At 37.5% G+C, this 13,785-nt stretch overlaps 1 protein-coding gene across 10 annotated transcripts in view; it reads left to right on the top strand.

Moving 5' to 3' along the window:
- The window catches only part of ARHGAP24 (Rho GTPase activating protein 24), a 516,018-nt gene extending 511,668 nt beyond the window's left edge, over positions 1-4,350 (top strand). For all 10 annotated transcript variants that reach the window (XM_082632355.1, XM_082632357.1, XM_082632359.1 and 7 more), the window contains one exon: positions 2,863-4,350. In XM_082632355.1, the coding sequence (XP_082488481.1) occupies positions 2,863-3,106 (244 nt within the window). In that variant the 3' untranslated portion in view covers positions 3,107-4,350. The remainder of the gene's footprint in view (positions 1-2,862) is intronic.
- The last annotated feature ends 9,435 nt before the right edge of the window (positions 4,351-13,785 follow it).

The following is a 13,785-nucleotide window of genomic DNA, read 5'->3' as shown; positions in this document are numbered from 1 at the left end:
CACAGAAATATAAGAAGTAACTGTTCTAGTTAATTCTTGATCATTCCTGTCTAGAATTATACATTTGTCTTTCGATTCCTTTTTAACTCTACCCTACAAGTATTAAGGATAGATGATAGATGATAGATAGATAGATAGATAGATAGATGATAGATGATAGATAGATAGATAGATAGATGATACAGATAGATGATAGATACATACATACATACACACATACATACATACATCCCTAGATAGATAGACAGATGATAGAGAAATACATACCATACTTTATCTATCATTGATATGTATGATTTTTAGTTTTTAAACATGTGAGTTTGATGTTATTCCACCCCCTCACCTTCTCCCTTTATCATATTGTGGTCAGAAAAATTCATTTGTATGATATCAATTATTTGGTCTTGTAAGAAGTATTTATTAACTTATTATTGGTTTGGGATTGTATATATGACCAATAGATCAAATCTGTTAATCAAGCTGTTCAAATCTTTTACCTTTCTTCTGATTTTCATCAGATAGAGCTATAATTTCTAAGAAAGTTATCTTAAAATTTCCTAATTTTTGTGGATTTATCTATCTATAATTTTGTTATATTTTATATTGAATAACTTGAGGCTATACAACTAGATGAATAAAAGTTCAGAATTGTTTATACCTCCCTGATGAATTGATCATTTTATCATAAAGTAATAGTAATAATGCATTTTGCCCAAAAATATTTTTCTCATATTAATATTGCTATATAATTTTTATTTTGATTAATAACGCCCTGCTATATACTTCCATTAACTTTCAAACTTTATGTTTCATTATTTGAAGACATATTTTTTCAATTCTGGAGTATTTTTATCCATCACCATTTTTGTTTATTTCATCTCCCCATTTTCTCAATTTTCTGTCTCTCCAACCCTTATTAAAGTATGTTGGACCTTCTTAATCCATTCTCCATCTCTGTTAGCTTCTCTTTCTTATAGTACATTTTCATCTTTTTTCATTATGTGAGGCATTCTGGGTAATTTTTCCTCAGAGCTGTTTTCTCATTTATTTATTTTCTCTTCTGATTAATTCTGTCACTTCACTCAGCCCATGAGTAGAGTTTTTGTAGTCTCTTTGTCATAAAGACAATTGATGTTCCAAGCTCTCAGTTGAATCACTTTCAGCCTTCTGCCTCTCTTATACTGGAGATCTCCTCCTCACCATGAGAAAAATAGAAACCTACTCACAGATTCCAGGGCTTCTATCCAGGAACAACCCCTCATGTGCTTCCATTTACTGTTCTAAATTTGAGTTTCTTCCTTGGTTCTGATAACCTGAAGATGCTCTTTTATTTCTTTTAACCTTGCTATGTATTTTTAAAATATTTTTCTTATATATTTTTCCAGCATTGGTCTGTGCTTACAGTGGAAGGGGTTTCTTCTGTTTTCAACCCAGTCTATTAGGTTCCTGGAAGTTTCATATGAGTGCCTGTTATGTACAAATGCATTAGTATATTTTTTAAAGGGTGTCTTCCTTGGTATTTAAGCTTGAGTTTCTTCCAACTTTTTTAGTTCTAAGATAAACAGCTTTAGAAAGAAAAGAGAATATATTGTAAAATAATTCTGGGTGACAACCAGCACACTACCAGGTTTTTATGTAAAAACTGTGATCATGTGGTCAAAATGGCCTTCTAAACTGATTATAGAATGTGACTTTTTAAAAAAGATTCTAGTTTCTTACAAAGGGAGAGCAGATTCATCTTTAAGTGTTCTTATGATTATCTGGATGAAATATCAACATATGGGACTCATTATTTCAAAACAGAAAAATTATTGAGATTTTAATTTGAAAATTATTAAAATAATCAGATTTCTGAGAGCTATCTGTGCATTAGCCTTTCATATTTCAGTAGTATGTCAAATTCAAACATACTCCTGGGACTTTAGCTCAGAATAGAAGAAATTAAAATGTCAGCCATTACCAAGACACATCATCTAATAATCAAGTGCTTACTATTCCTCCTTGAACAACAGCAATAATAAATTATGTTTTGGAACTTAGTGATTATTGGAAAAACTCTGTTTATAGGAAATTATCTAAAATTATACAGTTATCCAAAAGAATATAGCTATCAACCTATAAAAATATAACTCTAGAGATCTTAAGATATATTAACTTGGAAGGCAGTGAGAATTTTAGATAGTAGGCTACTTAGGTGGACTCCATTGTCACAGAATGTCAGATGAATTACTTATTCAACACATGTAATCTCTAGATTACATTTCATTACATGAGGCATCCTCTCTTGTTACTATAAGGTGACTGCTCTTAATACCACTTTTATATGATGGGACTCTATATGTCCCAGAGAAGTAGATTCTTAGCAGTCGACTTAATCTTTCTAACAATGACATTTTCACCATCATTCTTTTTCCTTTGATAGAAAGCAAAAATAATTGTTGTTTTTCCTCCAACTTTATCAGACTCCCCCCCACCTTTCTTTTAGTAAACCCAGATTTACATAATGATTCAGGAAGGTTTGTGGTTTAGGTTGCCTCCTACTTCTGCCATTCTGTGCTCCATGACATTGGTCTCTGACTTCTTTTTGCCGAAATTCATTAATTTGCTATCAAATGACAATGAAGTGCATCCAAGAGAGTTTTTGGGGTCTCAACAAAATGATAGTAAATCATCTTAGGAATTAATTTAAAAAAGAATATATATATACACCTTTTAATCTGTGGACCTTTCTTCATTGATTTGAAAGGCTCAATCCAATTTCCTAAACATTGCAGAGACAGTTTAGGAAATATTTTTTAGCCCTTTTGCATTTCAAATTAATAAAATTGCTTTATCTTTTATTCCTTCCCCCACCCTTTGTAGCTTAGAACAGCGAAACTTGACTTTGGAAACAGAAATGATGAGCCTCCACGATGAACTGGATCAAGAAAGGAAAAAGTTCACAATGATAGAAATCAAAATGCGAAATGCCGAGCGAGCAAAAGAAGATGCAGAGAAGAGAAATGACATGCTTCAGAAAGAAATGGAGCAGTTTTTTTCCACATTTGGGGAGCTGACAGTGGAACCCAGGAGAACCGAGAGAGGAAACACAATATGGATCCAGTGAGGCTGATTTCTCCCACTGTCTCCAGTGGCTCTGGGGAAGACTCTGGGGGTTCTCGTGGGAATATTATATAGGATCAGGTGGCTGGTCACCTGGCTGTACAGAGCTCTAACTGGGGAAGACATATCATTTACAGACATTGCCCATCCATATCTGCAGTGTGTACCAAAGTTGTATCATGCCCCATAATGCTACTGTCAAGTGTTACAACTGGATATGTGTATATAGAGTAGTTTTTAAAAAGTAAACTAAAAATGAAAAACATATCTCAATAATTATTTTATTGCAAGTCTTGTATTTAAAATGTTAAATCAGTATGTCATTGCAGTTTAGCTTGCTTTCAAGCTTCACCCCTTGCACTTAAGCTATTTTTGGCATTGTGTTATCATCAGCTTATTTTATAGATCAATATTTTTATTTCCCCTTTTGCTGAGGAAATGAAAATAAGCAGATATATAAATATATATAAATATATATAAGATGAGTTATTAAAATCAAAAAGAATACTTTGTGGCTGTGCTGTTTGTGCCAATGGACTTTGCCATGACCAAAAAGAGAAATGTAAATAATTTTATAAAATACGGTAGAATCACCAGGAACCTTTGAATTACTCTGTAAATTCTGCCCTTGACACTGCTCAATTTTCTTGGTGAGATGTTTTGACACAGGAGATTTTGGACCAGTAAAAAAGTCCCCTTCTCAAGCCCCCTGGTCTGCCTTGCCCATTCCACAGATGTATGTCCCCTATGCAGGATGCACCTTAGATGAGAAGTATGGTTATTTTTTAAAAGAGCATTTAAGCAGTCATGCCTTGAATTACTCTGTCCTTCTACTGGATGGTTATGAGGGAGATTCTTCCTGCCATTGGGAAGTTGAAGAACAATGCTGGCTAACCAGTGCCTACATTGAGCACATGTCCTCTATTCCAACCCCGCACCCCTCACTTCCCCACCCACAACGCAAACAGTGAAATAGTATTACCGTGTCTCTCTCAGTTAAACTGCTAGAGTGTGTGCCATATATTCTGCTTTCACTCAGGCCTGCTGCTCTGTTGTCGTCTAGGATTCTTTCTGCACAACAGAGGGTAAAGGCAGTTTGCAGCAAGTGGGAGCTGATGCAGGGGAAGGGGACCAGAAGGAGGAGGAGACAAGATTGGAAGAAACTAACTATTTTGCTTCTAATTTGTACAGTATTCTCCCCTGTCAAAAACATTTATTCACAATAAATTTAAAATGTGAATCTTTAAAGGTCCAGTTTTGATAAATTTGTGAACATCAGTAATGATAACTTTCCGGAGAAGCCCAAGGCTTCTAATTTCATCTTTTCTCAGATAATCTGCCAGAGACTGAGAACAATTCACAGTTTGATGAGGCAATGATTGAAATAAATCTTTCTCACGCTAGAACAAAAAGTCACAAAAGGTAAAATTGGAAATAAATACTACTTGAGTTTATGGGATTCATGTTGTTTGAAGGTTCTATGTTTGTATTTATTTTCAAGGGGACAGTAGACTTACAGAGTTCATTCTTGAAACCGTGCTGCTTTTGTTTATATCCTTACACAGAGCAAGCTTACGTGGTCCTTTGGTATCAACCACTGTCTATGTAGCAATACCTTCTTTATCTTTAGTTCCCTTTTCTCTCTCTTTCCAATTCTTTAACAAGATACTCCCACCTGGATATCCTAAAGGAAATTCAAGCTCAAAATGTGTAAAAATGATCTCAATAGCTCTCTCTACCTTTTCATCTTTTTCCAGTCCCTGTCTTAGTTGACAAAAACCTCAGACTCACCCAGGGAGCTGTAAGATACCATAGTAAAAATCAAAGGCTATGCAGTCAAACTGCCTGTGTTCACATTTTCTCCAATTTGCCAGCTGTTGCTGAATTTTTGATGCATCCTTTCTTACATCTGTAGAATGGGAATAATAAAAGTACTGCTCTCACAGACTTGTTATGTGGTTTCAATGAGGTAGCTTGTATTAGGCCGAGAACGGCACCTAGTATACAGGATGGACTCCATAAATGTTAACTCTGATTTTTCTCTACTCTGCCCTCTTCTTCACTTTTAAATTCACTCACGAAGTACTGTTTAGTCCACCCATCCTCATCTTTTTCATCTGCTCTCTGATCAGTCTCTCCCCATCTCTCAAAGAAAGCATCGCACCCAGCCACTTGTGTTCCAATATCTCTCCTCTACTTTCATTTGCAGACTGCCCTTTCTAAGTCACTCTTCTGATCGTATCGTAGCCTTGCTAATAACATTCAAATGCCCTTCACGCAGTGTATATGACTCTAACCTGAGTTTCATTCTCACCTCCTACCACTTCCCCCCACACCTGCCATGCTATTTCATGCCTCTGGAACTTTCTACCTCCTATTGTTGTGCCCATCTTGACTGCCTTCCTTCTATCTAGCACAGTCCTACCATTTATTTTTTATTTTTTATTTTTTGCCAAATCAAATGTTAGCTCCTCTATGACGCTTCCTAGGATCTCAATGCAGAGTGAGTTACCTTTTGTGCTCACAATTTGGATATATCTCTTTTAGCCTTTCCCATGTCTGATTATTTTCTTCACCAAGTTAAGAAGCATCAAGGGGGAATGAACGATAATTGCAGGAAACTGAGAGCCAGACAGACTAAGATATGCATCTCAACACGCCTTAGGCAAGATGCAAGGCAATAAGTCACTTAACCTCTCTGAAGCTCAGTTTTTTTCATCTGTAAAGTGGAGATAACTCCTACAAAGCAAGGATGTTGTAATACTTAAAGGTGATATGTACTGTGCTTATCTCAGTGTCTGCCACTTAGCTCCATTGATAGCTGTATTGATAAATGGAGCTTCTTAAGGCATGAGAATAATATCTCATTGATCTTAAATCTCTCCACCTCCAGCATTATTATGCCACAGAGTGCCAACATGGAGAGTTAGCAATAAATTTGGCCTTTGATTTATGAGGGATATTGTGATTAATTTTAACTATAAATCTCAGTGATGATAATCTCCAATCAGTGGATACTATGAACAGCTTGTCCATCTGGGTTTCTACTTGTTCTTATATTAATTCTCCTGAAAGCCTAGAAAATAATCAACTGCAAATTGACATAAGAATACGTTGGAAATAAGTAGGTAGTATCAAGGGTTCATCTGCCACATCCTGTATACACTTCTTTAAAACTCTTTAGGCAATTACAATGATTCTTAAATTATGAGCTCAGGAGAAAAGATTTGCTTCCAAATCTTTGCTTGAGTCTATAGTATTGGTTTTACTCATTAAACTATATGGCTGGGTATCCTTTAGAGAACATTTAAAATAGAAGTGCCTAGGACATGAAGCCAACTGAAATGTAGATTTTACATGTAACTTTATTATGAACTGATGAAAAACTCCAAGTGGAATTTAAATAATGTTGTTCCTATTTATTCACAAGCTGAGGAGGGCTCCTTTTAAAAAAAGTAGGTTATTCCCAGGTAGGATAGTTTAAATCACTGATATATAATTATCTCCCCTTGGAAATTCAGGAGAGGATTAAAGACTGGGAAGCCAACCACAAACCCCAGTGTTCCTTACATTGCAGATCTGTGTTCTGCTTAGAGTAACATCCTAGAAGAGAATACGCATGAACTTTTGGATTCAGAGACCTGGATCAAAATCCCAACTCTGCCATTTGTTAGATGCACAAACTTAAGAAAAGTTACATAATGTTTGTAAGCCTAAATTTGCCTTTCTATCAAATAAGGATAATAATAGTACCTCTTCCTCACTAAACTTTTTCAAGAAATGATTAAGTTAAATGATTAGCACAGTACCTGGAGTATAGTAAGTGCTCAATAAATAGTAGTTGTCAGCCCTCAGATTACTTCTATTGAAAGGGTGCCACAGCTTCTAGAGAACATAACAAGATTCTGACCTCAGGAAACAGGCCGGCAATGAAACACTAGCATGCACAGCAGCAGAGGATATAATTGTGTCCCCTTCCCAAGTACTCTAATTTCATCTTTTCTCAGATATTCTGCCAGGGACTGATGACAAGGAAGAGGCAACCCAAAGCATCCTTTCTATTCTGAGTTAATACAATTACATCTGTGATCTGGGAATAATGTCTAAAGAACCACCTGTAACTGTCTTGTATCAACTCTGTCTATGTGGACACTGAGGAAGACATTGGACATTAAAGGTATTGGGTGAAATACAATGAAAGTGCCTAAGGATATGGGCCAGTGAACATACCTACACTTACATCAGCATCACCGTTAGCGAGTATTTATTGAAGGCCTCCACAAGCCAGGCCAGCACTGTGCTAGGTGCCCTGGGATACCTAGTTCACAATAATTACCACATGAGATGATGTACTGTGGACATAAGGGTTCACAGAGGTGAGGCTGGGCACGAGCCATGACTATGATGTAAGCCCTGAAGGATGAGTCATAAGTTAGCAGACAGGGAGGTGGTTTGGGGCAGAGACCTCTCTGGAGCATGCGTGGAACAGCACATGCAAAGGTGCCTGTGGTGCAGAGTCTAGGGAGTCTTTTCAATGATATAACAAGACCTACCCAGCCTGTGCCGTTGAGGTGGCCTTGTGTGTAACATCCTACCCACACCCTGCAAGACCTGAGAACACACTTAGGACCCGGGTGCCTTCCACTCTTTATTCCAAGGAAACAGCCAGAGCTGGACAATTTTACCTTATTTGAATTCATAAACTACAGGGAAAGAGTGCTGGATTTGTGGCTCCCAAAGGTCTATTTCATTATTCTCTTTATAGTCTTCTTAACAACACCAGTGAGGAATGAGCTGAACGTTAGCACTGCCCAGCTGAAGGGCCTCTTTTGCAAAGTGACTTGGAACACTAACAGTTCCCCAGGCAGCTGAAATTTACTGAACCTACTGTAGAGCTTCAAATAGAAAGTTTAGCTGATGAAAAGTGTGTTTTTTAACTCACAGCTTGTGGCTCAGGTCCAGGGCTGAACAACACTTTATTTCTGGACTACGTGTAGCTGCTACCATTATGGCCCCTCCAGGGCCAAGCCCAGGTGAGACCAGCCCACACAGGTAGGGGTCCCTTTCTTAAGTAGACAGTATGGGTAACAGGATATTACTGAATTGTTTGAATGATGAGTCAGATTGGACTATCTGCTTTGAGCAAAGTTGTCTCTTAGCTCTGAGGGAACTGGTGAAAGAATTGGTGAAAATACCATGTCCATCTCAGCCCTCTCCTCCCAACACACACGTTCCCTGCCTCTTTATGATTCATTAGAATTGATTATGTACCCCACACAAAAGTCATCCCAGGGTTGGGCCATCACACCTCACCCTCCATTATTTTTCACCAAAGTAGTTCACACTCCATGTCACTTGCCTCCCCCTGTGAGCTCATCGCCACATTGCTCAGCACTTTCCCCCATTTGCTTCAAACTCTGATCCCCCCTCCCCTTCCCCAAACTTTCCATTACACCTTCTACATCTAAAAGCTATCAGGAACCTCCCTTACATCTCTGAAGAATAGCTACCTCCTGAAGACACAGCTCCCCAGCAGTCCTCTCAGGGATGGCTATTTTTCCTTCCCACAACCAACGTATCATTAGGCTGAAGCAAAGGTAGGTCTTGCTTGCCTCTTTGCTGCTACTTTCAGAGCTTTGTTCCTCTGTCCTCCCTAAGAACCTCCTTGGAAGCACATGTCACATGAAAGAATATTTCAGCACCTAATCAACTGTTTTTCCCCCACCCGTACTCATGTGCCATCCACCAACCTGGCCGTACAGCTCCTTGACCTGCTCACTTCTGAAAAATCTTGTTCTCCCTTTGCCTGAACATCAGCCACCTGTGCCCAAGGTTGATCTCACACTGTGTCTTTACCAACACCTGCACCATCACCAAAATATCCATTCCAAGCCTCTACTCTCTGATCATCACCTCTTCTCTTTCTAGGTCACTGAAACACTGGCACCATCACTCCAACAATGTTTGCCTACTCCCAGAGTATCTCTGAGCCACAGACTTCCTAAAATTTTCACAGACCATCATCCTCTCATGTCATTGCTTCCCTCCTTGACCAACTTGGCTTCTGTGGTTCCTCATCATATTTATTCTCTTGTCTCCATTCTCAAATCCCTTCATCTTCTCTTCCACCACTCCACTCATCTGAGAAGAAAGAAAAACAAAAAAATAAAATAAAAACAAAAAAATCCCCAACTTTGGCTAAATCCAATTTCTGCTTCCTCCTAACCTGCACCTAAGAAACTAAACATGACTGAAGAGCAGAAGACCACCAATTGACTTGTCTATCTTATATTTATATAAATATGGCTCACATGGATCTCATCATTGTTCAGTAACTTATCTTCATACTTTCTAAGGTCTATCTCATACTTCTTAAGCCTCCATGAACTCTTCCCATACTCATTTTCAGCTGACAACCTTACTTATATAAGCTTACTTACTGATTTCCTGTTTTTACTGAGAAAAGAAATCAGAAGTCTATGTTTTTATGTTTCATCATCATATCTAGCAAACAACCTACACCTGTCCTGTATACATCACTTTAGTTCCTGCTCTAATGACTGTGCTGTCTGCTCCAACCAGGCCGACCGTTCCTCTTGGAGCACCCACCCCTTTGGCCTTTTCAAGAGCATTGCTCCTTCAGATAAATACTCTTTCTCTCTTGCATTACACATTTTGCTCTTAAATGTTAGTCCCACCAACATATACCTATGCTGTAATAACTTTTTAAAAATCCTCTCCTCATATCCTATGTATGACTAATTTCTATATCATTCTTCTACTTAACTTTTTAGAAAAAAATTCTTCAATTTTCTATACTTGTTCCTAACTTCTCACCTTCAATGTTCTCTTAAATTCACGGGAGGCATGCTTTTTTGCTCAAAATTGCAGAGAAACCACTGTAGTTAAGGTCAGCCATGACCTTCACAAAATCAAGTCCAATTGTCAATCTTCAGTCCCCATCTTACTCAGCCACTCAGTGGCATTGTCCCTGGTGCCCACTCCCTCATTTTTGAAACACCTTTATTTGGCTTCCAGGACAGCGCCAGCTCCTGGTTTTCCCTCTACTTCACTGAACATTCCTTAAAATACTCTCCTGTTCCTGAGTTCTATATGTTGGAATAAGAGGTGCGTCCATCTTTAGACTCTTCTTCTTCTTCTTTATCTATACTCAGTTTCTTAATGGTCTCATATAATCTGGTTTCAATGAACACTTATAAGTTGACTACTCTCAGATTTATGTTTCAGTTCAATTTCTTCCCTTAACTCCAGCCTCGTAGATACTCCAGCTACTTCACTTGAATATCTAATCATCAACTGACATTTCCAACAACAAATATGATTTTCTTCCCAAATATGCTCCTAACCCATCATTCACAGTCAACTGCACTATCATTTACCTTGTGGTTTAGATTTCTTAAAAATCCAGAGTCATTCCTTGATCTCTTTCTTTCATATCACATATCAATCCATCAGCAAATCTTGTCAACTCCACCTTCACAATGTATCCTTAATTAGATCCTGAATCCAACCCCTTCTCAGCATCAGCACTTTCTAGTTAAAGCCCCATCATGTCTTTCTGGACTACTGTTACACCCTACAATGGACTCTTCATTTCCATTCTTCTCTTTCTTCTCTTTCTTCTTAACCTCCTCTCTCTACTCAGCCAGAGGGATCCTTTCAAAAAGAAAAATTAGATTATATTATTTCCATGCTTAGATCTATCCATCATCTTCCCATGTTTAGAATAAAATCCCAAGATCTTGCTATGCTCTAACCCTGCTTATCTCTCCAATTTCATTTATTATCACACTAATCTTGTCCATTCTGTTTCATCCACAAGACTCTTTGCCATTCCTTATATATACAAGCAAGCTCTTACTCCAGGTCCTTTACACTTGCCTTTTCCTCAGATACTGATATGGCTCATTCCCTCACTTTATTCAGGTCTCTGCTCAAATATCACCTCTCTGAGAGACCTGCCCTGACCACCTCCTCTAAATGGCACCCTTTTTCATTCCTTATTCTTTTATCCTGCTTTGTCTGTCTTCTTAGTGCTAGCCACGACCTTACTTCTCCATTAGAATGGAGAAGGCAGATAGGTTGCCTGAACTGATCACAACTATGTGTACATAAAATAGTCCTCGGAAAACTGAAGTGCTCAAGCAATATTTGTGGCATGAGTTAATGAGTGAATATTCAGAGTTCAATGCCAAATTTCTGGTTCATATATTCAGGGATGTTCTGAGTTGGAGTTTCTAATAAAAAATATTAAATGACTAAATTCTACCCTAAGTTATTTTAGGGCTCCATTCATCACTTACAGACTAACAAATTTCAGAGATTTGGCTTCGTATGAGAGCATCACTGCAGAGAGACTCCAGTACACGTTGTGATATCATTTGCTGATCTGGAGATTTTGATGCCAGAAATATGAGCCTCAAGCTCAGCAACCAGGCCTAATAGCTCTCAGAGGAAACGTGTATCAAAATAACTTTATATAATGTAGAAAAAAGCATCCATTCTATTTTGTTGTTGTTTTTTAACCTCTGAAATTTTAATCTATTTTTTCCATGATACAAATATCATAAGTTATTGACAACATCTCAAAATGTCATCATATTTCTCCCTTTATCTGGTGACTAACAATTTGTTTAAGACCTACCAAAAGATAGCAGTAAATCTTTTGGTTAAAAGAGTGAGAGTAAAGATACATATATTTCCTCTTTGAGTTAGTGCAGACCTACTTGTATCTTTCATCTCTATGCTATTTTTTAAATAAATTGTAAAAAAATGTTTTCATCTCCTATAATGTCATGGAAAATATCCAAAGTTTTCTTATGCTGATTCATTAAGTGTACTTACATGCAATTAGACAAAATGATTATATTGAAAGAAGCAGATCTCTTGTTTCATTGCTTTAAGAGAATAATAAAAATTGAATCATTCAAGTCACACCACTAATTTCAATATATTATTATTTTAAAAGAAAGTAAATAAATGGGTTAAATATTTTTTTGTTTTAACCACTTATTTTTTTATTTTTATTTTTTTTTTTGCAGTACGTGGGCCTCTCACTGTTGTGGCCTCTCCTGTTGCGGAGCACAGGCTCCGGACGCACAGGCTCAGTGGCCATGGCTCCCGGGCCCAGCCACTCCGCGGCACATGGGATCTTCCCAGACCGGGGCATGAACCCATGTCCCCTGCATCGGCAGGCAGACTCTCAACCACTGCGCCACCAGGGAAGCCCTAACCACTTATTTTTAAACTGAAAGATTAATTTACTCTGAAGTTGTGAGGATAAGGACTATGCTGTATTTGTCTCCTACCTAGGACACATAAATAGATGTTCAATAAATGTTTTTGGAGTGAATGAATGTACCACTTAAGAACGTACCTCAGAAATTAAACTAGAAATTTAGAGTGATCTTCTTAAAGCTTGATTTTCACCAAATCCAAGTTTGCAAAATGTTAACATTAAGGAAGAAGCAATTGCTTTTTGAAAGTCTTCCTTTCATAAAAGAAGTACTTTAAAATTACTAATTTCCTTAGTCCACGTAAAATATTATTTGGGTTATAAAAATTGATTTTGTGTATAACTGTTCACAGACAATATTTTCACAAATGTGAATATAAAAGTGTCAATGGAAGGCAAACTATGAGTGATACACTTTTCTAGGCAGAGTGTGGAAGAGTTTTTAAGATGAATAACATTTTGCACCTGCTTTTGAGTTGCAGACAATGTGGACTGCTGGGTAAACAGAAGGATTCCAGACAAGAATTCAGGGAAGGACAGTATCAGAAGTTCAGTGACAAGGAAGTGAAGTCACTCACTCCATGGAGTAAAGCTTAAATCCTCTAAATTGCATTTCAGACTTATTTTACATTGGGATCTATACTAGGATAAGCATATCTTTAAAGCAAGAAATATGTGACATAGAGAGGATGGGAAATTTCAAAGGGGCATTTAACTCTTATTTGTGTATGTGCCATCACATTTCATGTGCTCAAGGACTGTGCATTTCTACAGCTTGTTTCAGTAACTAAAACAGAACACACTGATCTAAAAGGATGAGCAGATAGAATTCAATCTGGACCTGAGGGACATGACTTGCCACGTTCACTGGTCTCTGACATGAACTGATCTGAGACAGTGGGATTTTCAGTGTGTTTCACTAGTTGCAAATGTCTTCCAGGCAGGCCTTTCAAAAAGCTGGGAAGAAAGGCACGCAACAAGTAAAAAATACCATTCTGATAAATCGGTAAGGTCAAAAAATCTCTATCTTGGGTAAAACCCACTTCAACTATTGAGCAAACAGAATCCTCCTTCTAGAGTGGTTGCTGCATAAGTAGCTGCCAGAAAGGTAGTTTTCAAGACACCTTTCTTTTTACTGCAAACTGGGTCAAACAAACACCCAAATATTTGGTAACATTTTATGGTACCTGGTATGCATCAATAATTCCTTCTGACCCTTTCTCTCCATAAGCAATCTTGTGGAATTTAACTTCCCATCTTAATATTGTGGGTATTTTCAGGTACCTATATTTGGTCACTTTTAAATTATTTTACTAAGAGAGTAAAGATCTGTGGTTTAAATTAGAATAAAATCTATGCCAGAGATAACAAAAGGCTTTGGGTTTCTATTTTTCTTATAAATAAAAGGATAAATTGTGTTAACGCAA

Source organism: Mesoplodon mirus (assembly GCF_964341445.2).
Source record: "Mesoplodon mirus genome assembly, chromosome: 2".
Taxonomy (NCBI): Eukaryota; Metazoa; Chordata; class Mammalia; order Artiodactyla; family Ziphiidae; genus Mesoplodon; species Mesoplodon mirus.
Note: the sequence above shows the minus strand (reverse complement) of the source record. Positions and strands in the feature narration are given on the sequence as shown.